Genomic DNA, 25,493 nt, shown 5'->3' with positions numbered 1-25,493 from the left:
TGCCCTCCCCAACCCCTCACCCTGCCCTCCAAACTCCCTCCTCAGCCCTTTTCTCTCTGGCCCTGTGTTCCTGCCCTTATCACCCTTCTCCCCTGTCCTTCTCCACCCCTGCTCAACCACTTAACCCCTCCCCACTGCCCCAGCCCCCACCCCGATGCCCCTCCCCCTGCCCCAGCCCCACCCCGATGCCCCACCCCCTGCCCCAGCCCCACCCCGATGCCCCACCCCCTGCCCCAGCCCCACCCCGATGCCCCAGGTGTCGCCGCTGCCCTGAAACTGGATAAAAACTGGGCCAGCCTTGTTTGGGCGTGGCCGGGCGTGGCAGGGGTAGGGGGAAGGGTGGAGGGTAGGGGGATGAGGGGAAAGAAATAAGGGAGTGGAGGAGAGGGGAAAGGCAAGGGAAAGGAAGGGGTAGGAAGTAGGGTGGGGAAAGATGAGGGAGGAGGTATAATAGTGGGTAGGAGAGGGTAAGATGAGGGGGGAAGGTACAAGAGAGGGGAGAAGATGAAGGGTAAGAAGAGGGTGGGGGAGCTCGTAGGGGAAGAAGGAGGTGAGGGTAGGAGAGGGGGAAGAGAGGGTAAGGGGTAGGAAGGAGGGTGGGGGAAGATGAGGGGGAGAAATAAGAGAGGGGAGGAGTAAGAGTGAGAGGGGAGAGCAGGAGGAGAGGCAGGAGAAGTGAAAGAATAGAGGAGGAAGAGGGGAGACAAGGGGGTATGGGAAGGGATGAAAGGGAGAGAGAGAAGAGGAAGAAGAGGGAGAGAAGAGGAACAAGGAAGAGAGTTAGAGTGGAAGGGGGGGAGTAAAGGAGAGAGAAGAGGAGGACATGAAGGGGAGGAGTGTGGCGGGGGAGAGAGGGGACGAAAAGAGAAGGAGGTAGGGAGGGGAAAAAAGTAAAGAAGGGGAAGTGGAGAAGGGGAGAAGGAAAGGAAGAGGGGAGGAAGAATGGGAAGGAGAGAGAGAGAAAAACAATAAGAGTGGAGGGAAGGAGAGGAGGAAGAGAGGCGGAAAAAGAGTTTGAGAGGGAAGAAGGGGGTGAAGAAGAAGAGAGGAGGAAGAGAAGGGGGAGGGAGAGAGGAGGGGAAGTGGAGAGGAGGGGGAGGGAGAGAGGAGGGGGAGACAACAGGTGGATGTGAGGAGGAAGGATTAACAAGAACCAGGGACGTATGAAGAGAGGGGAGGAGGATGAGAGGAGGGGAGGGGAGAGGGGAGAGGAGGAAGATGTAGATAAGAGGAGGAGGAGGAGGGGGGGAAAGAGGTTACCAGGAAGATGAAAAAAAGAGAGGAAGACGAGAAGGAGAGTAGAGGGAAGAGGAGGAAGATGAAGATAAGAAGGGGGGGAGGAGGAGGAGGAGGAGGAGCAGGAAGATGGAGAGAAGAAGAGGAGGACGAGAGGGAGAAGAAAACACAGACATTTTACCAGCGACTTTATTATGGTACTTGAAAAGGCTTGAAGAAAAATGCTGTTGTTATTATTATTATTATTATTATTATTATTATTATTATGAATATTGTTGTTGTTGTTGTTGTTTTTGTTGTTGTTGTTATTATTATCTCCAGATTGTTTAATTCTACTTACGAAGAAGTGTCGGGAATATTGGATTATTGAAGGCTCTAATCTAACCCCTACAGCTGGGAAAATCACCCCGGACACATCCCCCCACCCCCCCCAAAAAAAAAAAACTCCAGAGCACAGCAAGAATAGATAAAAAAATGCACAATCAGACTGAAAGAGTTAACAGTATAGTGCTGAAGTGGTTGAGTGGACAGTGATAGGCTGGGGGCTGTGTGGTCGTGGGTTGGATTCTGACTGTGGCGAGGGAGTCTGTGGATCTGAATTCGTCACTCCCACTGAACACTTTACCTTACCACTATCTTCTTTTCCAGGGAGTGTTGGTGGCGGTGGGGATGGCAGGGGCGGCGGCAGGGGGCGAGGTGACACGGACGACGGCAGGGGTGGCAGCAGCAGGGGGCGGCAGGGGAGGAGGAGGCAAGATCCTGGGGTACAGCGACACACAGCACTCGAGGACGGAGGAGGGCAGGCCTGGGGAGAACGTGTCCGGCAAATGGAGGTGATACTTGTTGTAGGTGGCGGTGGTGATGTGGCCTTAGTTTGTTGATGTTATTTTTGTTGTTTTAGTTTGTTATTGTTATTCTCCTCCTCCTCCTCCTCCTCCTCCTCCTCCTCCTCCTCCATTCATCTGAAAATGTGAACCTGGTGGACTGCAGGCTGAAAATTCCATTCTCCCGTGGTCCACCATCCTCCTTTTGGGAGGAGAGGGGGGAAGTGAGGCACGTATGTATAACCAGGCACTTCCACCGGCCAGTTATATCAGTGCCACCACGTGAAGGCATCCCTCTTCAACGCCACCTTTGCTTTTAAAACGGCTAAGTAATCTATGGGAGTGTATTAACCTCTTGACTATTGTTACTGTTAGACAATTTGTTCAACTTAGAAAATGCCTCTCGTATGGAAAGCATTTATTATATTCAGCCCCTCCAGTTGGTGGTGCAGAGGGACGCCTTCCCGTGGTGGCACCGATATAACAGGGGTGACTCACTGCCCCGTTAGAAAAGCGTCCCTCATCTCCCTCCCTATCCCGTGAAGGATGAGCATGAACTACTGGAGAGAGGAACCGTCAACCTGTAGTCCACTGGGTTCACTTTACAGATAAAATCCACCACCACCACCATTACTACCACCACCACCACCACCACTACTACTACTACTACTACTGCTACTACTACTACCACCAGTACTATTACTACTACTACTACTGCTACCACTACTACAACTACTACTACTACTACTACTACTTCTAATAATAATAATAATAATACTGTAATAATAATAATAGTAGTAGTAGTAGTAGTAGTAGTAGTAGAAGTAGTAGTAGTAATTATTATTATTATTATTTATTATTATTAATATTATTATTATTATTATTATTACTATTTTGTTTTCAGAAGGGGTTAGGAAAGTCTCATGCTATTTTGATCCCTTACTGAGGCTACTTGCCAGGACAGAGGCAGTAACTGTTCCATCACTACATAAGCATTTATATTTGTACACTTAAAGACAGTGCAAAAAATCACAAACATGAACACGTACAAAAGCTTGAGGAGTTGTTTTGAATATAAACTCCATCCACTTTTACTAGGCGTAAAATTGCCATATCTCCAGCTTGAATACTGAGTTGTAGAGAGAGGTTAACGCTAGGCTGTGGTGCTCGTCACGAAGAAGTGCCATGAATAGGATGTGGAGCTACTTTTTTTTTGTGCCATATTCAGAAAAATAATATTTTACCCAGCGTCCTCAGAAGTACAGTGTAGTGCAGTATAGTTATGTAGTACAGCAGTGTTTAGTGTTGTGTGCTGTCTTTCTTTCCTTCATTCATTCCTCCTCCTTCTGCCTCTGGGTGACTCTACACTGAGTGACAAGCCAAATGGTTTCCTGTACACCAGGAAATCATTTACCACGCTGGATGGTAACCATATAACCAGATTTTGGCACCTGGTGGTTTAGTGAGTAATTACGGCACTCCAATCGGATTGAGCAGATGAAGGTTTATATCCAAGGGGTGGTTGGGGTTTATTGCTCACGTAATGCCACTCAGGGATTAGTGACGCTAGTCACTCTCATCTTAAATGTCAGGACCAGCGTGCCTAGCCCCGGGCTCCTACTCTTCTCATGGGCCAATGTTGGATTGGATGATGAATGAATGAATGAATCAAATGGCCCTTATACACGTAAAAAGCATAAATCCAAGCGTTCTTCGTCTTTTTTTCTTCTTTGTTAGTCATGTGTTGTGTGTTGCGTTTCAGTTGGGTGGACCCGCATGGTCAGCGTCACAGTGTGTGGTATGTGGCGGACACTGGTGGGTTCAGGGCGTCTGGTGACGTGTTACCCAGCCCACCACGACCCCCTGCCCTGCCACCGCTTGCTGTGGGGGTGCCCGTTGTTATAGCACTGCCCCTCCTCCCCCCGACCCCCACCCCTGCTGGGTCAAAGGGGCGGGGGCAGGGGCAAAGGGGGGCAACAGGGCACCTAGCTAAGAGTGTGGTGAAGGCCCCGCCATCAGCCAGCCAGAACCAGCAGTCGTCACAACTGCCCGCCGGGGGGAACTTTGTGGCAGCCGTGTTTGGGAAGTTGGCAGTGCCTCAGGATGCCGCCCCGTCCTCTGGCCCTGCTGCAGCCCCACCACCACCAACACCTCCCACTCCCATTGCCAACAAAGCCCCACCCACCCTGGCCTCCGGTCTGACTACGGGTGGACTGATGGATGTGATGGAGGGTGCGCCGAATGAGATGATGGCCGCCAACGGTGAGACCTTTGACGATGACTCGGATTTCGTACTGCTTCAGCGCACGCGAATACCCTCCATGCCCAAGCCTCGCGTGGGGTCGCAGCGCCTGGTGCCACAGCCGGTGCCTCAGGTCAAGCCGGTGAGGGTGGTGATGGGCCTACACAGCTCAGGCAAGACACCCACAGCACAGCCACTCACCGCACCAAAGCCAGCCAGTCCTCTCACGCCACTAGGGATACACCTGCTGAATCTGCCGCCGCCAAGGGAGCGTGGCAGTGATGGCGATGGTAGGGTGGACTCAGTGGCTAGGAACAGGACCAGGGGCAGGGCTAGAACCAGGACAGGAGCTGTACGGCCCACCAAAGCCCCGGGTCCTGTACCACGACCCTCGAGGGTGGTGGGTGAGCCCAGTCTGGACAACTTCTGGCGCCCGGCCCGGCTGGCCACCACCACCACCACCATTGCACCCATACAGCGTGAAGAGGACTACGACTACCATTACTACGACTACTACGACTACCCCACAGACTATGACGTGGACACAGCAGGACCTGGTGGTCCTCAACCTGCACACCAGACCAAACAGATGGGGACCATGACTGCTTCCACGGGGGAGAACAGTGAGGACAAGGAAGGGGAAGAGACAGAGCGGACAGAAAGGGCAGGGGAAGGGGAGCGGGAAGAGGAAGGGGAGAGGGAAGGAGAGGGGCAAGAGGAGGGAGAGAGGGAAGGAGATGGGGAAGAGGAGGGGGAGAGGAAAGGAGAGGGGGAGGGAGAGATACAGAGTGCGAGTGAGGAACTGTCTGAGGAAGGGGACGAGGATGGTGTGAGTGAAGACAGTGAAGAAACATGACGGTCCTCAGCGACAGTAACTTAATATCCGAGTGGCAGTCACCTACTGTAGACCGAGCCTGTGTGTGTGCGTTTAAGTGCGTGTGTGATGATGTGTATGTGTGTGCGTGGGAGCCATGTAGGGACCCATATATGGTAGTCTGACGTGTATTGATACACATATTGTACATTCAAAAAAAAAACACACACAAAGGGAGAGAGAAAACTTAGAAAGATTTACATAACTGTCTTGAAGGAATTATGTTTATAGAGAATGTTTATAGAGTAAAATTTTTCTACGTCCTGTAATTGCAACATATTAGGTCCACTACGGGATCGAACTTTCTTGGAAGGAGAGTGGCAGCAAAAATTAATCCTCCTCCATGCTTACCAAGTACGAGTAGGGAAATGGGTGTCAGTCGGGTGCGGTATACGTGAGAACTGAGGTGTTGCAATGAGAGTGTTTGTGTATCAGTGAGCATATTCCATCGTTAGAACAGAGAGATGGCGAACATAAGTAAACATCCACTTCAAATGTCTGCCACGGATTGGGTTTTGAAATCTGGACTCGGGAAACACACAGCATGAGAAAAACACGCTACCACCCAGCCTCCACACCTCCACATCCGTCCATCCATCCCAGTCCGCCGTTCACTGCATAATTTTACCCTCTCTCCTGGATCAGTTGCCCGCCTTCACTCCATCGTAACTCTTCTTGTATCCATCCATCCATCTATCAGTCTGCCTGTTTGTCTGTCTGTCAATCTTCCAGCCCTTCTTTGCACCGTAAGGAGCATAGGGGCCTGGGGCTAGGCTACCCACCTTTAATCACACATCCTAATACCTTGAAGTCCAGTTTTTATTTACACTTCATTCTTATTCAGTATCCTATGGCGGCAGTACTATGAGGCGCTAGACAAGGTGCTCATCTTTGTAACTTAGGCCTTTGGAACTGTGGCGGGTTTTCACTCAGTACTGCATCATCCAGGTTACCATAGTTACCTCTCCCTCTCTCTCTCTCTCTGTTTCATGTATACTTTTATTTTTACCTTCAATCGATAAAACACTACACAGATGCCGCCAGTGTGTGTGTGTGTGTGCGTGTGTGTGTGTGTGTGTGTGTGTGTGTGTGTCGACCTGTACATAATATCGTGTAGAATTAAAGATACCCTCAGTTATCATGTGCGTTTCATTGTCACCCTGGTTCTCTCTCTCTCTCTTTCTGTTTGTGTATCTAGAATTTGGTTACCAAGAAAAAGAATCATCACTATCATCATCTTTATCACCACCACCACCACCATATCACCACCACCTCCACCATCACCCTTCATATCACCACCATCATCATTTTGCTCCTCCTTCTCCTCCTCCTCATCATCATCACCATCACCACCACCACCAACTCAAGCTGTTTTCTCATTTACAGATAGGGCGAGGCAAACAAAAATCCAAAATCTTCTTCTTTATTAACATTAAAGCACGTAGTAAGTAATTCATTATCCCATTAACCCCTTCAGCCTGAGTTCTTCGTTTTTCCTTTCATTTCAGACGATTTTATTCAGCACAGGAAACCCGGCTGGCAGTGAAGGGGTTATTGAAGGCCGTCTCTAACCCCTCCAGTTCCAAAAGTCTCCCCTAAGCCGAAGAAAACGGTGTGATGGTTGCAAGATCAGTAAATTATGTTGTTGGATTTAATGTGGTACTGTTTACTACTACTATTACTACTACTAGGAGATTTTTCGAATTGGAGGGGTTAGATACAGCCTACATTAATCCCTTTAATAATAATAAATTTCTTCCTCCTTGACCTGGTCCTGATTTTCGTCCTTTTGCAGCTTATTTCACGTAGCTTAGTGGCAGGAAAAATTACAATGCTACTGCTCTGCATCCTTTCTTTTCATAGCGCTTCTTCGTGACTAGTATCATATTCTAGCGTTAATGCTGTGTGTGTGTGTGTGTGTGTGTGTGTGTGTGTGTGTGTGTAAAAAAAATAGCCTAATAGCAGCAAAAATAAAAAAACAGAAAATGCCGCACTATATTCTCTTCACTTTACCTTGGCCTAAAACTGCCATCCCTCCATCTTCAGTGCCGAGTTATAACAATAGATTAACACTAGAATATGATGGTAGTCACGAAGAAGTGCTAAGGAGAGGATGTAGAGTCACAGTATTGTCTTTTTCTGCCACTGAACTACGTGAAATAAGCTGCAAAAGGATAAAACTCTTGCCCAACTTAAAATAAATGAACTACAGTAGCAGCTGCATCCCCATGTTCAACTGAAATGTGAACCCAGTGGACTGCAGGCTGAAGTTACCTCTCCTGCAGCCCACCATCCTCCTTTTGGGGGATAGGGACGTAGGTGAAGGGCGTTCGTAGACCCAGGCTGTGATCGTATACCCAGGCTGCGTTCGTGTACCCAGGCTGTGATCATATACCCAGGCAGTTGGGCCGCCCGGTTATATCAGTGCCACTACATGAAGGCGCCCCTCTCCAGCACATCACCGTACTGAAGGGGTTAAATACTAACTAAAAATCCTATAGTCCGTTTGTTCTAACCTGACAGGAGATTCGTACCCCCTTATCAGCTCAGTCGATGGCCAGGTGTAGTCAGATTGGAGGGTAAGTTTGACTAGTAACCAAGGAGACTCATTGCAGCCCCATAACTAAGGCTATTTGAATTTTACACAACCACTACTTAGTATTTGAGTCATGGGAGTGGCCCAGTTCCGTCAGATAAAAGCAAACGGGCTAGAGTTAATTTGGCCTAACCTACCTTAATCTACACACAGCCAGTATCAATAGGAAAAATACGTGAAAATACATGAAAAATGATAATACAGAAAATACTTTAAAATACATAAAAATTCATGAAAAATACTTAATAAAAACTATACAGAATTAATGAAAAATACTTAATACATGAAATACGTGCAAAATGCTTGATGCATAATAAACTTAAATAAAATATATAAAAATACAAAATATCTAAAAATATAAAAAAATATAATACAAAAATATATAAATATATTACCGGTATTTACTAAGATATAAAAAATACAAAAAATGCATACAAGATCCAAAAAATTCATAAAATACAAAATACATAAAAATACACGAAAAGACATCATAATTACGATACATAAAAATACATAGAATAAGGAATACTTCAAATATATAAAAATACATAAAATACATAGGATACATAAACTACATAAAAATACACAAATTACATAAAATACATAAAAATACAGAAATATACCTTGAGATTTCCCCGCTATTTGTTAGTGTTGTATCACTGAACTCTCAGAATACAAGGGGGTACATATTATATAACGCTGCTGTTCCACGCTAGGCTGTATCTTGTGTGTGTGTGTGTGTGTGTGTGTGTGTATGTGTGTGTATGTATGCATGTATGTATGTGTGTGTGTGTGTGTATGCATGTATGTATGTGTGTATGTGTGTATGTATATATGTATGTGTGAATGTTTGTATGTATAATAATAATAATAATAATAATACTGTAGCTACAACCAAGATCACTCACTATAATAAGCTAGGTAATTAAACTGTTGTGTGTTCGTGCATTCATGTCACAAACAGCAACTTCGAACAGCGCTACACAGTAAAAAATATGAGACTCGAATGCAGCATCGTTTTCTCTCCCTGCATCGCTTAAATATCTAAAAATACAAATATTACCAAATTTCTTCAAGTTACCGTATGCAAATTAAGTACCGCCATTAAAGAGATTGTTATGGATTATATTCTTTGGATTTCTATCAGTAAAATATAGTAAATGCATTTTATGAGGTCCAGAGTAGAATTCAGAAATCGTGTATTGAAATCATGTATTGGAGATATGAAAGGAAAAGTAGGGAATGTGAAGGTGGATGGAGTAGTTGGCGAGTGGGGAGTACCTGCAGAAGTGGATGAGAGTGGCAGTGCTCTAGCGGACATCTATGTGGGAGGGTGGTGGTGATAGCCAATACCCTCTTTAGGCACAAAATGAACCACAGGTATACGTGGCTATGATGAGAAGGGTGGGTGGTGAACTGAGTGAACGGAAGGCAGTGACTGATTATGTGTGTGTGGATGACAGAATAAGGTATGTATGGATGCAAGAGCGTACAGAGGTTGGGGGGGTTGAGTTTTTACCACTTCTGGAGGGTTACGCTTTCTCTCTCTCTCTCATTGCTCCACCTCATAACCTGCCCCTCAAGAAAGCATAACGTATCCGTCTCTTCATCTTCATCTCAGTTCGCTTCACCCTGCTACCATGTCAATCTTTCTCTGCCCACATCTCACTGCCACACAACATCACACCTCTCACCATACACTTTTCCCTTCGTGTCAAGTAAAAGTCCTCTCATTTGTCAGGAAAGGCAGTAGGTCTCTAAATTTCTTCCATCCACCTCTAATTCTATCATTTAAACTAATCCTTGGTTCACCCCAGCATTGATCATATTACTCAAACACCAAAATTCCTTCACATACACACACGCTCCAAGGAAACACCATCCAAATCTACCCTCTTCATACTAACCATATTCATAACATTCCCGTTACATATACCACAATAAAAGTTCGCAACAGTTTTCAGCCCGCCCTTCATACCAATGCATCTGCTGTGCTTCCAGATGATGATGATGATGATGATGATGATTTATTTCTCCTTCAATCTTTATCTGTTATCCCATGTGCGACTGTTTTCTCTGCCTTAACTCCCTCTCCTGTACCCCTCTCCTCAGCCTCATTACACCCCCCTCCTTCTCCCATCTACGCCTCCCTCAAGACCCCCCGTCCACTGCCCCCCCGACGGCCCCTAAGTACCAGCATCCCCAGCCCCAGCAGCAGCCCCAGCACCACAACCATGGCCAGGCCCGCCCCAGCCCCGCCCAGACCGAAGTAGGAGCGGTGTTCATCCCCCAGACCATTTCGCCCAGCTTGTTGCAGCCACGACACCTAAACAAAGTTAATAATAATAATAATAATAATAATAATAATGATAATAATAGCAGTAGTAGTAGCAGTAGTAATTGTAGTAGTAGTAATAGAAGTAGTAGAAGCAACAGTAGTAGTAAATGTACATAATTATTCTTGAACCCGAGTTGACAGCTGTTTCTTTCACCTTAATCTCTGTATTATTATTCTTTTTGCGTCGTTTTGATATTGCAGGCTAATTTAAACCCCATATTCGTTACGTATTTTAAAATTTCGTAACACTGCATACTCACCATACTATCAGCGGGGATGGTGCCGTTGTTGCGCCGAGCTGTGGCAGACATGAGCCGAGATGCATATGTGTTCCCCCTCACACCCTTCTCACCGAACCCAAGCTCTAAGGAAGGAGAAGAAGAAGGTTAAAGATGAGTGCCTATTGACTAAGCGAGTTCAGTATTAAGGCAGATTATCAGTTTTTCCTGTTCCAGTCTCTCTTATGATACATCCAGCCACAGTTGTTATTGTGGTCGTCTTGTTGAGCTTTCGTCCATCGGTATGAGAGAGAGAGAGAGAGAGAGAGAGAGAACAAGACTCATTTTAAAGACTACACTATATAGAACATCATTATCAAGGGTCACAGGTATATCCTTTTTCACAATTGGTACCATCACAAACACCAAGATCATTAATTTTGGTAAACATATACACATTCATGAAAATCTTAAAATGTCTAAGTCAGTCTCTCTCTCTCTCTCTCTCTCTCTCTCTCGCCACAGGCCTGAAGTAAATCGTCTCCATGTCATTCTGTCCCCTGCCAACAGGCTGTCCTTTCTCAACTCACACCCCTCACTCATACCTCCACCCTATAGCTCCATTTCATTTTTTTAATCTCAATATTACATAAAAAATTAATGGAAGATCAATGTTATTTCTTAAAAACAAATATATTCCTTCTACAACTTTATCATCTTTGGAAAATTTATTCTTCTCTGAAAATTCCTGTCTTGCCACAAACGCAAGTATTATTCTCTGAAGATTAGTTAACTCATTTATAATTTTTAGAAAATGTTGCAAAAGTCAATATTAATTTTCCAGCTTACGATCAAGAATGGCTGGAGCGATGGTGATAGCGATTACAGCTCCCAGCGCGGTGAACACAACCAGAACAGCAGCCACAGACAGACACACCTTCTGCTTCCATGACAGCTCACATTTCATCCTCTGTCTCTCCCTCCTTACTCTTCTTGAAGTGTTATCCTCGTCGCTCGTGTCTTCAGGCTTCGGTATGTTAAAGTTAGGATTATTTAACTCAGCTTCCCCTAGAGAAGCATCGTTTTCTCTGGTGTCCACTTTCTTGAGCTCCATTTTCTCTTCGTGCTCAAGTAAGGGGTGGCTGTGGTCGTCCTTGTTGCCCCCTATCTTGACGGTTTTTTCTACAGCAGTTTTCATAGATTCCTTTGATTCCTTGCCCTGAAGATTATTTGATATACATACACTTTAATAAATGCAATCTTTAACCAAATTCGTTAAAATTATTCATTAAAAACTTCGAGAATAGCAAGAGTGACTTAAGGGAGTAGGATTATTTTTATTATTATTATTATTATTATTATTATTATCATAAGTAACTCACCTCTGCAAGCAGCCTGAGAACGAGGTAGTTGGTGGGAAGATTGGCTATGTCCTCGCCTTTGTGTGATGCCCTGCAATATTATTATTATTATTATTATTACTATTAGTTGTAGTAGTAATAGTAGTATTACTGATACAGTAGTTGTAGAAGTAGTAATAGTAGTATTGATAGTAGTAGAAGTAGTAGTAGTAGTACCAGCAACAACAAAGAGTGTGCCACAAGTAGTAGTAGTAGTAGTAGTAGTAGTAGTACTAGTACTAGTAGTAAAGGCTGTTCCAGTGGTAGTAGTAGTAGTAGTAGTAGTAAAGGCTGTTTCAGTGGTAGTAGTAATAGTAGTAGTAGTAGTAGTAGCAGAGGCTGTGCCAGTAGTAGTAGTAGTAGTAGAGGCTGTTCTAGTGGTAGTAGCAGTAGTAGTAGTAGTAGAGGTTGTGCCAGTAGTAGTAGTAGTCTATCTATCTATCTATATACCTAGGCTGCTTCCCCCAAGGAAAGGGAGGTAGCCGAGACAGGACGACTCACTCTCCATTTACTCATCCATTCAAACACATTCATTTGCATCTTAGCCCCAAAGGGGAGAACGGACAGATCCTCACCGCACCACACCGCACAAGGGTCAACTGGGCAATGCAATCAGTGACATCCGCAGCAGGGCCCGACAGCAGAACTGGTTTACCCCTGCCACATCATAACAGACCCATCCCCTTACCCGCACCTGACCTGACTAGCTGATCAGACCAAATGCGGGAGAATATCCCCTCAGGGCTGCGTCATCACTTATTCATTCACAATTTCTCTCCATTTATTTCTGTCACGCACAGCCACTCTTCCTTGCTCAACAGACATCCCTCTCGCATCCAGCGCTTTCTTCACACTGTCCATCCATCCTATTCGTGGTCTTCCTCTCAGTAGTAGTAGTAGTAGTAGTAAAAGCTGTGCCAGTAGTAGCAGTAGTAGTAGAGGCTGTTCCAGTGGTAACAGTAGTAGTAGTTGTAGCAGAGGCTGTGCCAGTAGTAGTAGTAGTAGTGATTATTAAAAACGCAATATCATATTTCCTACCTTAATTCAAAATAACATACTATACAACTTTACTTAGTAAAGCATCCATAACAAAACAGTATCCTTCGAAAAATCCGTGGTAATCAGTTCGAATTTATTATGCGTCAACAATGCAGCGTTAGAAAACGGTTTACATTATTTTACATCAACATGCGTTTTATTTTTTCAGAGTTAGTGATGCACATGCAAAGACATACTGCCGTCTTCTGGTGGCCGTGGGTTCATCCATCACCTTTTCCTTAGAGAGAGAGAGAGAGAGAGAGAGAGAGGCGGGGGGTTGTACACTAGAATCTCTCATTACAACTTTGCCTAAAATCATGCCCTTTTCACTCTAGCTTGGCCTAAAATTGCCATCTCTCCATTTTGAAAGCTGAGTTGTTCCAGTACAGTAGATTAACACTAGAATATGATGCTAGTCACGAAGAAGTGCTGCGAAAAGGATGTAGAGCCGTAGCATTATTCTACCACTGAACTACGTGAAATAAGATACAAAAGGACGAAGATCTGGACCAATGTAAGACGAAAAAAAAAAAAAAAAGGAGAAAAACATACATACCTGCATTCCGGACAGGGGAAGTAGGAACCCTGTGCTTGTTGTAGTTGTTGAAGGCATGAGCGGCAGTAGGTGTGGCCGCAGGAGGGCAGGGCGACGGGTTGGTGTGTGTCTGTGTGCGTAAACCCTTCACCGCACACCCCACACGCACCCCAGCCAACCCTCATCCCTTCACGCCGCTGCTGTATCGCGTCCGTCCGCGCTTTGAGCCAGTGCGCATGCAAGGAACAATAAGCTAAATACCGCCAGTGACCTTGAGACATGCAGGGGGCAAGTTAGTGTTAGTAAAGCTGCAGTTAGTCAAGCGTTACATAATAATGATGCTTATACTGTACTCTTTTCACTTTAACTTGGCCTAAAATTGTCATCTCTTCATCTTGAATGCTGAGATGTAGAAACAGCTTAACACTCGTGATGTTGCTAGTCACGAAGAGGTGCTATGGGAAGAATAATATAGAACCATAGTATTGCCTTTTTCCGCCATTGAGCTATGGGAAATAAACTGAAAAAGGACGAAAATCAGAAATACAATTTAAAATCTATCTATCTATTGCCAGACGCCTCAATCCCGTTTGGGGTGGCCACAAACAAATCGCCTCCACGTCGCCCTGTCCCCCGCCATTTCACTGCCCTGCTCCCAACTCACACCCCCCTCTCTCATATACCTCTCCACCCCATCCCTCCATCTCATCCTCGGCCTCCCCCTCCCTCTTCCCCCCTCCACCTCACTCACATACACTCTCTTCGTCAGTCTTTCACCCTCCATTCTCTCTACATGGCCAAACCACCTCAGTGTGTTCCTCGTAACGCTTCCTATCACATCCACATCCACACCACAACGCTCCTTTATATCCTCATTCGTCAGCCTGTCTCCATATGACTCCACAGGCTCCTCTTAAATAACTCATTTCCACTGCTCTCACTCTTGACTTGTGTCCTTCCAACAACGTCCAAGCTTCACTTCCATACGTTAGAGTTGGTATTACAATACTGTCATGTAGTAACTTTTTCACTTCCATGCTCACTTCCCTGTTTCTTATCACTGCTTTCAAAGAACCAGCAACCTTTCTTCCCTGCAGTACCCTTTCAAGCACTTCACCCTCCAAACCTCCATCCTTACTCATCACACTACCCAAGTACTTAAACGTACTCACATTTTCCAATTCCTCACCATCCAACCTCGCTGTACATTCACTGACTTCACCTCTCTCGAAGACCATCACTTTACTCTTCCCTACATTCACCTTTAGATTCCGTTTCTTACACACTCCCCCAAACTCATCCACCAAGCCTTGCAGCTCCCCTTCGTCTTCACTCAACAACACAGTATCATCTGCAAACAACAGTACAGGGAGTTTCCGAACACTATCCTCTCTCACCAGGGCCACTCCAACATCCACTACCCTACCTTGTACCTCTTTTATTACCCCATCCATGTACAGATTGAACAACCATGGAGACATGACACATCCCTGTTTCAACCCAACTTTCAAAGAGAAAAATTCACTTAGTTCACCATCCACACGCACTGCAGCCTTCGCACCATCGTACATACTCTTCACAGCATTCAACAACTTCCCATCTGCTCCATATATTCTTAACACTTTCCACAAGCCTTGTCTATCCACCCTGTCATATACTTTCTCCAAATCCATGAAAATGCGTTAGTTTATTTTTTTACACTAACTTAGCTCTGAATTTAGTTCTTTTGTAGCTTAGTTCACATACTTCAGTGGCAGAGAAAGACAACGTTACGGCTCTACAGTCTCTCCATGGTACTTCTTCATGACTAGCACCATATTCTAGTACTAATCTGGTATTACAAATGTACTTAAAATTGAGGAGGTACATTTAGGCCCTTAGAGTAGTTAAGAGTAAGTACAATTTTAGGGCAAGTAAGAGTAAAGTAAGAAAAGAAGTAAGTAAATAAGTAAATATATAAGTAAGTAATAAATAGATAAGTAAATCAGTAAGTAGGTAAGTAGGTCAATAAAAATAAGTAAATAAGTAGGTAAGCAGGCAAATAAATAAATAAATAAATACATAAATAAGTAAAATAGCAAATAATAAGTAAGCAGGTGAGTAAATAAGTAAGCAAGTAAGTAAATAAGTAAGTAAGTAGAAGTAAAAGCGGAACAGTAAAGAAAATGCTTGACTATACTCTTTTTACTTAAACTTGGCCTAAAATTGCCATCTCCATCTTTAATGTTGAGTTATAGCAGTAGATTACCACTAGAACATGATGCTAGTCACGAAGTGCTATGGAGAGGATGTAGGGCCATAGCATAATTTTCTTTTCTTTTTTTTCCAATGAAGACACCAGTAGTTAAATGTATTGATTTTTTATTTATTTTCCTTCATTATATTCTGAGAGAGAGAGAGAGAGAGAGAGAGAGAGAGAGAGAGAGAGAGAGAGAGAGAGAGAGAGAGAGAGAGAGAGATGCAGAAAGACGAAAATCTGGGCCAAGTTAAGGTGAAACAACCAAAATATATATACAATATGAGAGAGAGAGAGAGAGAGAGAGAGAGAGAGAGAGAGAGAGATGCAAAAGGACGAAAATCTGGACCAAGTTAAAGTGAAAGAACCACAATACACATAAATTCAAATACATTAATATAGCCACAGTATGGAAGGCTTATGCAGCTTCAGTGTTTATACCCAATGTTAGTATTTTGTGTGTATAATAATGTAAAAAGCTGAATGTTTAGTAATGTTAGTAAAGTGGCTAGCCAGTAAAGTTTATATTGTTCCAGGATATTATGTTTTAAAAGCAAGCACGGTGTAAACTTTGAATTACCTGTAGATAATAAAATGATAATGATGATGATGATAAAATAATAATAATAATAATAATAATAAGGATGTTCCTCTGTTTTCAAAAAGTATCGTTACATTCCGTAATGATATGGACGACACAAACAAGGATAAAATATAACTCACCTTAATATACTGCAAAAATCACCGTAGTTAAATATATCACCATTAACGAGAGAGAGAGAGAGAGAGAGAGAGAGAGAGAGAGAGAGAGACCCACAAATACATTAGTGTTTGACAGGTGTGCAACTGACCTTGGCGCGTACTCTAGAGGTTGTGTGTGTGTGTGTGTGTGTGTGTGTGTGTGTGTGTGTGTGTCATATCGCCCTGACAAAGAAGTACAATATTAGAAGGTGTCATCGTTGCGGTAGTAGTAGTAGTAGTAGTAGTAATAACAACAATAACAATAATAATAATAATAATATTAATAACATCCAGTCCCATATTAACCCTTCCGAAATGTAGGGCCCCGAGGCTAGGCTGCCGTATGTCAGGACACACACACACACACACACACACACACACACACACACACACACACACACACACACACACACACACACAAGCAATTTTCCTACCGTACCCTTTCTTCCCCATTAAGAACGAGACAAATGATTCTTTATATTCCATTCTTAGTCTATCCTAATATAACCCAGCTGAGGTACAGTATACTACAGGGGTTTTGGAGAGGGACGCCTTCACGTGGTGGCACCGATACAACCAGGCGGCTCTACTACCCGATTGTACAAACGTCCTTCAGTAACCTCCCTACCCCCGCAAAGAATGATGATGGACTGCAGGAGGGGAGGAGGGCAACTTAAGTCTGCAGTCCACTGGGTTCGTGTTAAGATGAGCCTGGGGTTGCAGCTACTACTACTACTACAACTACTACTACTGCTACTGCTACTACCACCGCCACCAGCACCACCAACACTACTACTACTACTACTGCTACTATGTACGGCAGGGAAGAGTGTTAGTTTTTATCAACCTCTTACCGCAAAAAAGTATGCATTTTTTTCCTTATCTTTTTTTCTTTTATAACGAATATCAAGAAAAGTGGGAGCCGAATAATCAAAACAAAGTGAGCAAAGCCGTGGACAAACCTCAAATTTATGACGATAAATTCTGAAAAATGTGACAGTGATAGAGCACGCCCTACCTCTCCGTATCCTTGCTAACCACGCTGGGTGATGTGGGATGCAGGCTAATTATATCTAACAATTACAGGTGTTCCATAAATGATCGTCAAAAATCAGTGGCTTCCTTAAACCTTCGCGTTCTCAGTTTTAAAAATACTCCCGTGAAATGCAAAGATGTGTACGAACTTTTGCATTAGGCTGTTCATTAGGGTGTGTGGTGCAGATGTCCTGGGAATATGCTGACTGTGGGCGGTCACACTCAACCCTTGCTGACATTGAGAGAGAGAGAGAGAGAGAGAGAGAGAGAGAGAGAGAGAGAGTAGCTTGCTTAGATTTGCATAGATTTTCCATTTCTGCTCACTTCTGCTGGTCTGTCATTTTTTTTTTTTTTCATTTCACAGATATCTTTATAATAATTTCTCGAGGTTGTTGCTGTTGTCGTTTTGTCATCACCATCATCATCATCATTATTATTATTATTATTATTATTATTATTATGAAAATCGGTCACTCAGATCTTAAATACTAAAGCGCGGATGCATGATATTCAGTGAAGCTTATTTAGTACATACGAATCTCCTTTGTAAACAGTCAGATCAACCTTCCACTCTACACCACACATGGCCATCAACTAAGCTGGAAGGGGTTAGGGGTCTTCGAGAGGGTTAACAAGAGAACAATGGTGATGCTGACGACAGGCTGGTTAATATGAACCCGGTGTGGCATTCCTCTTGGTTATGCAAACTCCCTAACACCTCTCTCTAAGCTATTTACTTTCTTAGTACACCTTACTGTCCTCTTTTGCGATACATAAATCCTTCCAATATCGCCACTCTCTGCATAAATAATCGTACAGAAGGATATTAACCAGCCAAATCCAAAAATAAATCGCTAAGAAAGAGGTGCCAGGGAGACTACGGATCCTGGTGTTCCCTCTGATGACGTAATTTTCTTTTGCTTTGCTTCCTTTCTTTCTTGTTTTCGTGTGACCTACAGACGAGTTTACATTGATTTGCTTGTGCTATTGGGCCAAGGGTTAGAAAAAGCCTTCAACCACCCCTTCAGTACGAGAGACCTTTCCTAGTCTGCATAATACCGTCTGTTTAGTAGCAAGAATAAAATAAATATCAGATTGCTTATAACTAAAACGTGGTCTAGTGGGTTAAGGCGCTCCAACCGGATGTGGTCTAGAATGATTTAAATCCTAAGGTTGGTTGGGTTTTAGTGATAATTCCACTAAGAAACCCTCCCACTTTTCCATAGTGGTAGATCCTGCCCTGTTACTGGATTCTTACTACCTCCAGACGATTTTCTTCAGCTTTGGGGAGATATTTTGCACTGCAGGAATTAAAAATCGCGTCCCTTAATCCATTCACTGACAGACATTCCTTCCTATGCTGAATACAATCATTGGAAGGTAGCAAGAATGAAACACGTCAACTGAAACACTATGAAAGTAAGAGTTGTGCGGCAGTCAGTCCGTGATATTGATTTGTGCTGACTGGAACCTGTTGTTGTTGGTGTTGTTGCCCCGGGCTACTCTGAAACGAGAACACAGTGGGCTGTAGGCTGATGTTGCACTTTTCCTACATCTTCCTCTAGGGGAATAGGAATAGGAAGGAAGCTAAGAGACTTTTGTTATAACCAGACAATGGAGCCGCCCTATTTTATCGGTGCCGCTGCGTAAGGGCGTCCCTCTCCATCACCATTAGCAAGGGTGTAGCTAGGATTTTAAAAATGGCCGGGCTAAGCCTAATTATGGGTTGGCCCAAGGAAAAATCTTTAGTGGGATATTCCACCGGAAGTTAAGGGTGCCCACCGGGGTGGCCAGGCATATTTCAGAGTTGGCCAAGAACACCCTGGCCATCTCTCTGGCTACCACACTTATTCCACTTGAATCTGTACCGGACGGAAAGGGCGGGGACGGTGATAAGCCTCACCTGTCCCCTACCTGCACCAGGAAATCAATACAATTATTCGTTATTATCTGTACTGTAACCAGGCAGTCGCAAGAAACCTTAAGTTTTGAAGCAGATAATGTATAACGTTCAGAATAATGTGTGTGTGTGTATGTGTGTTAACTGTTTGCGTGCATGCATGCGTATAGTTTTATGCTTTATATTTTTTGCTTTAAACATTATTCTTATTAAAACAATACTCGTATTTAAATTATAACTGACAATCTTCGTATAGTATTACCCAAAACAAGATGTCACACACATTATAACAAAAAACGACGTAAATGAGTAATCAGAATGTAGTCACACTCACCTTGCTTCCTCAGGTACCCTAGTATCCTCTTATTTCGTATAGTCACTATTTTCTTAGTCTATTTCCAGGTTCCTACGATCAACTTTGGTCACTCACTTATAACTACGAGATCGGGAAATTACCAAAAGAAATATTAATAACACATTCCGGTATAACTGTTACCGCCAAGGCACTTGTGGAGGACGGAAATTGGAAGCAGGAAATAATGCGCTAGTGGAATTATCAGTACGCACACAGTAACCCTGAGGATATCACAGGTTAAGTTAGGTATCGATATTATTTAGGATCATAGTGTAGTCCCTGTAATTAGTGTGAGGTTGCCATTGCTTTGTATTCTCACTATAGACTGGCTTCAGCTGGGGACAGTGGCGTGGATGTTGTGAGGTACCAAGCTAGCCACCATTACATATAGAACTCATTCTCAAATTTCGCAGTACAGTTAAACTATAACATTCCTGGGTTAAAGTATACTTGAATTGTTGTGATATAAGTAGAATGATAATATATTCTGACGTGATGGGTGGGTTTAAAAAGGCAATAATCGTAGAATATCAATAATGCAGCGTGTTGCAGGCCTGACGTGACGCAACATCCCCCGTCTGGCAGTGCGGGAGGAATCTTCAACTGAACCTTTTTTTACTTTTTTACTTCCAAGCTTTGTCGTCACCAGGATACATCTGCTGGGAGTTAAATAAAGACTATATTTGTTTTAATGCTATTCTTCTGTCATGGCTGCCTTAAAATGTAGGTTCTGATGCTGAGGAACAGAGTTTGACTGACTGCAGTTATCTTTTATCTGAAAATAGATGGAAAACAACATGCGAAAGCATCCTAGAGTTGGCGTGAGATGTAGACACTGAAATTAATGTAGGATAATTTCATTGACGTACATAATTATACTGGCTGTGTTAGACTAGGATATTTTCAGTATGCACAAGGCTAGAATACTTGACTGATAATTTATTCGACTAGCGATATTATAGTGGGCTAGGATATTTTTATTATATACTAGGCTAAGATACTAGGTAGTTTATTTGAGTAGCCATATATCCTCATAATGTACTAATGTAATGTAATGAGAGAGAGAGAGAGAGTGGTGTGTAGGTGGGTGTTTTGGCCATCACTCACCGACCTCATACGACCCAGTCCCAGTTATAAGGCTGTGGCAAATGCTACCATGCTTGTGCCTGTGCTGTTTTAATGCCACTTTTCTCCCCTGTATGTGATATGAATTCCTTTGCATTTTATAGTGTGCACTGTATCTGATAAATGCATGTTACTCTATTAGTTAAAGAGGTGTGTGGCAAGACCCATTTTTTTTTTTTTTCCTTTACTGCGTGCACAAATTTGTAACGACTGGCTGTGTACTCGTATAACTAACTATTTGCTGAAGGTGTGTGACAAGTATCCACCACATCCTTTTGTTGTATGTACTCTGTATACTTTTACAACAATAACTATTTCAGTCAGTCTGCTAGGATAGCGGATTGTTTTCATCTGACGGATCTTGGCCACTCCCATAACTAGAATATTAAATCTTGGTTGCATGAAATTCTATCTATCTCTCTACTGCCAGACGCCTTAATCTCGAAAGGGGTGGCCACAAACAAATCACCTCCATTTCGCCCTGTCCCCCGCCATTTCACTGCCCTGCTTCCAGCTCACATCCCCCTCTCTCATATACCTCTCCACTCCATCCCTCCATCTCCTCCTTGGCTTCCCCCTTCCTCTCCACCCCTCCATCCTCTCCACATACACTCTCCTCGTCAGTCTTTCACTCTCCATCCTCTCCACATGGCCAAACCACCTCAATGTGTTTCTCCTAACGCTTTCTATTAGCCTACATCCACATCCACACCACAGCGCTCCTTCATATCCTCATTTGTCTGTCTCTCCATGTGACTCCACATTCTCCTCTCAAATAACTCATTTCCACTGCATGAAATTCACTGAGGCTATTATGAGAAATTCGCTATAAACTAGGAGATTTTCATTACTGTATTACCATGTCCGTTACTGATGAGGCAAATGAGTTTGTCATTGCAGTTAGAACGTAATCTCCCATAATCAACTGCAAGTTCATCCGTCTCCATGTAAGCTATAGTCAAGGGAAAAAAATTGCCTACTATTCCATTTCAGACTTGATGTCCAACAATTTACTTCCTGACGCATTCGTGTGAACTTTTCCTCCAGCAGCCAGAAATGATATAACTTTGAAAGTTGAATATTCTGCCCCATTTAGACTAAAACTGGATATGGTACAGTAGCCTACCCGGTGCTGGACAAGTTTGTCAATATTTCACCTCTCCTAACTACTCACTTTCATATGTTGGCGAATATTCCTAAGATAAGAGAGGTTTGGTATGTTTCTTTTGCCCATATACAGTATTTGCCTTAGCCTAATGACTGTACCGAAGTTCTAGAAAGCACTCCACATATTAAATGTATAGTTACACATACAAATAGTTGTCATTCTTCAATCTAGCTTACATCCTTCGGCAACATTCACTATGTTACTCAATACTATACATATTTTACTTGTATATTGCATCAAGTGGTAGGTGGTGGCGACCATCATCCACGCACTTGATGTAATGCTGCCTACTTCTTCCTTAGCCTTTATCATTCTTTTTCTGTGCCTGTCCTCCTCTCTTCCTACTTCTCCCATCTTTCTTGTCACTTGTTATTGCTTTTCTTTCCTTTACAGGCTTTACATTGAGTGACAAGCCAAATGGTTTCCTGCAAGCCAAGAAACCATTTACAACGCTGGGTGGTAACCATATAACCAAACCATACGAGCTCCCTACGTGTCAACAAGTGGGTTGGTGGAGGGTTAGTGCCCCTTCCCGTAAAACAAATAATTCAAAACCAAATGGCCATCCCTTACGGGATTATGGCTGAAGTGCTCGCTCCCACTGCCAGACCCCCCACCCCATTACGGAGCCGCTGTCCCACCCCTACCCCAGGAGGACACCACAGTAGGCCAGGCGAGTGCGACGCCGGATCAGCGCGAGACGGGGTCAGTTGCCCCCCGACCCTGTGTCTCTCTTCCCCTCAACCTGCCCAACCACGACATCGCAGGGATGCGAGACTACTTCTCGGTTGGACCAGCCCTTGTCAGGATCGGGATGGGACTGCTCCAGATACAGTCCCAGGCAGCACCGCGGTAACTACCACTGTATGTATATACCAGGGAAGGGACGGCCACTGTACGCCCTTCTGCTGTTTCCCCCTGCAGCCCCGCGGTAAGGGTCACTGTACGCCCTTCTGCTGTTTCCCCCTGCAGCCCCGCGGTAACGGCCACTGTATGCCCTTCTGCTGTTTCCCCCTGCAGCCCCGCGGTAACGGCCACTGTATGCCCTTCTGCTGCAGCCACATCTGGAGCCCGCCTCGGTGTGATGGCCACTGTACGCACACCAACAGGCAAAGGCAGGACGAGTGGAACCGCGACGACGGCCATTGTACGTGTCGGGGAAGGAACGGCCACTGTACGTCCCTCATCCACCTCCTCCTCCTCCTCCTCCTCCTACGGGAGTAGCACTGCGATAACGGCCACAGGACGCACTGGGGAGGGAACGGCCACTGTACGTCCCTCATCTGCCTCCTCCTCCTTTGGGAACAGTACTGCAGCGACGGCCACTGTACACGCCGGGGAAGGAACAGCCACTGTATGTCCTTCTGCTGCTAGCCCAAGGGCCTGTGGAACCGCAGTGATGGCCACTGTACGCATCGGGGAAGGGACGGCCACTGTATGCCCTTCATCCATAGTCCCAAGGGTTCTCCTGGAGGAGAAGGTCCCTTGCGCGGCCCATTCTCCACCCTGCAGCCACTTGGGACGCCCCTCTCTCTCTCCCTCCAGGTGCGGTTCCCTGGAGGTGCTGCCATTCCAGAAGTGGTGGCAAGGCCCTGTCACTGAAGGTGGGATCCACGCCTTCCAGCCTGCCCCTGAACGACGCCGGGTCCTGACGGACGCCCCACGGGAGAGGTGTCGCAGTCAACCCCTGACAGCGCCCCAACCTAGAGGCAACTGCAGTCCCAGACCTCCCAGGGCCAGCCCTCGGACCCCAGGGTGGGACCGCCCTGGCCCCACTCACCATCGGCCATCTGCCCGGAGTAAGAAGCGGCAGGCCCGATTCCTGACACTGTTTGGCCCCAGTCCCGAGGGCCGCTTACCAGGTCGAGGCCTTGACAGGTAGGAGCCTCCCTGCACCCCAGACCAGAAGTGCGCCCGGGCCTTGACGCCCCCGAGAGCTGTCCCCTGTCTCCTGCAGGAGGGCTTACCAGTAGGGCTCCCTCCGACTCCCGGGCGCCACCTCGAATGAGCCTTGACCTCGGCAGCCCAGTGACGACGCAGTGAGACCCCAGTGTCGTATTAGAGACTCAATAGTGACTGACTGTGTGTGGTACAGAAACAGTGAGACCGGAACACCACCCGTAAAGTGTCTACCCCAATCTACTCAGAGTGCTGTGCTTGTACCTAAGTTCCCAGGACTAGAGCAATATACAGGTGTGTGGGCGATACCCAAGTGCAGCTAGACCAGTGTACGACGTAGAGTCCAAGGGACCGAGTGTATGAACAGTGTCACCACCCCTATGTGATATTCTCTTGTGCAGTAACTCAAGTGTAATCATAGTGTCTATGTAACTTAGTATCCCAATGTTAACTAACCTGTCACTATACCCATTCCACATTCAGTGCCCCATTGTATGTATATTGTAAGGAAGTTGGATTAAGGCAATATATGTGTTAACGTGTCTTGCCGAGTTTTTATGCTCTGTTCCTTTGTAAGTGTTCTATTTCCTGTCTAGAAAGAGGACCCCGCTCAGTCGCTGGTGTCTTTAGAACGAGAAGTCGGACTAAAAACACTCAGCGAAACAATGGCGTCTGGCAATAGATAGATAGATAGATATTTGCATCATAGCCTCTGCCTACGTCTTCTACAACCTAGCAATAGACGCCAACAAATATACCACTCAAGCCAGTGTCAGAGAAAACACTGGTGTGTACCACTGAAGGACATGTATGAGATAAATGAATAACTAAAAGTAGTCAAGTTGAGAGAGAGTAAGAGAGTGGTGTCGTGTTGGATAGGGTCTCTAGTGTTGGTGGGTGTTGTGGTCATCACTCACCGACCCCACATGACCCACTGATAAGGCGGTGCGATGTCATCATATAAGGCTGTCGCAAATGCTGCCATGCTGTACTTCTATACTGCTCTGATACTACTTCTCACTCCTGTATGTAATGTATCTTTAAAATTTATTTACATTTTATAGTACGGTTGTACTATAGCTACTATTTGCTAAAAGGCGTTTGACTACACACAGACTATAAAACTGTATTTGCTGAAGGAGGTGCATGGCAAGACCCACCACCTACTTCTGTCGTATAAGTACTCTGTATGCCTTTACATCAGTAAATATTCAGTCATCATGATCTAAAGATCTTGCTCAGTACTACGTACCCGAGCTAAGAGAAACGTCCTCGGGCAGACGCGAAGATTAATGAATACTCTACAAAACCTGAATGCAAAATCATTATTAAAGGAAATCTTGACCCACAGGGCTCTTCGAAACTTTACTCCATGAACTGTTCTTATTGCCTGTGGTCAGATGTGTAACCCCGCTGATAAAGGTGAATATATGGCCGCAAATGAGCTTCCTTTTTCTCGGCCCATAACTGGAACAGTAGCTTATTTTTACTTGCCTAACACGTCGGAAAGCAAACAATGATGCCTGTCCAGTGTAAGAAAGGTGAAAAGTAATGAAATCAATCACTTGTATGCATAAAATAGTAAGAAATAATATTGTAAAGATAAATTTACATGCTTTTACACAAACAATAGAGAACATCGTTGTGCTGTGCAAACACGCTCTCGATCCTACATTACAGAATCGGATGCTGGTGATTGTTCCTCCGAGCAGGAGATACTTGTTGACAAACAG

At 44.6% G+C, this 25,493-nt stretch overlaps 1 protein-coding gene across 1 annotated transcript; it reads right to left on the bottom strand.

Annotated features, from left to right (window-relative positions):
• Positions 1–9,912: 9,912 nt before the first annotated feature.
• On the bottom strand, positions 9,913–13,486 carry LOC145406011 (uncharacterized). The gene is made up of 5 exons (XM_080277198.1): positions 13,323–13,486; positions 11,711–11,780; positions 11,178–11,547; positions 10,371–10,474; positions 9,913–10,098 (listed from the first exon to the last, which is right to left on the bottom strand). The coding sequence occupies exons 1-5, from the start codon at positions 13,484–13,486 to the stop codon at positions 9,913–9,915; spliced, it is 894 nt and encodes a 297-aa protein (XP_080133324.1).
• Between the last annotated feature and the right edge of the window lie 12,007 nt (positions 13,487–25,493).

This window comes from Coenobita brevimanus, chromosome 69, assembly GCF_032717465.1.
Source record: "Coenobita brevimanus isolate Jiangsu-jjx chromosome 69, ASM3271746v2, whole genome shotgun sequence".
Classification (NCBI taxonomy): Eukaryota; Metazoa; Arthropoda; class Malacostraca; order Decapoda; family Coenobitidae; genus Coenobita; species Coenobita brevimanus.
The sequence above is the reverse complement of the archived record's forward strand: the minus strand, read 5'-3'. Positions and strand labels throughout refer to the sequence as shown.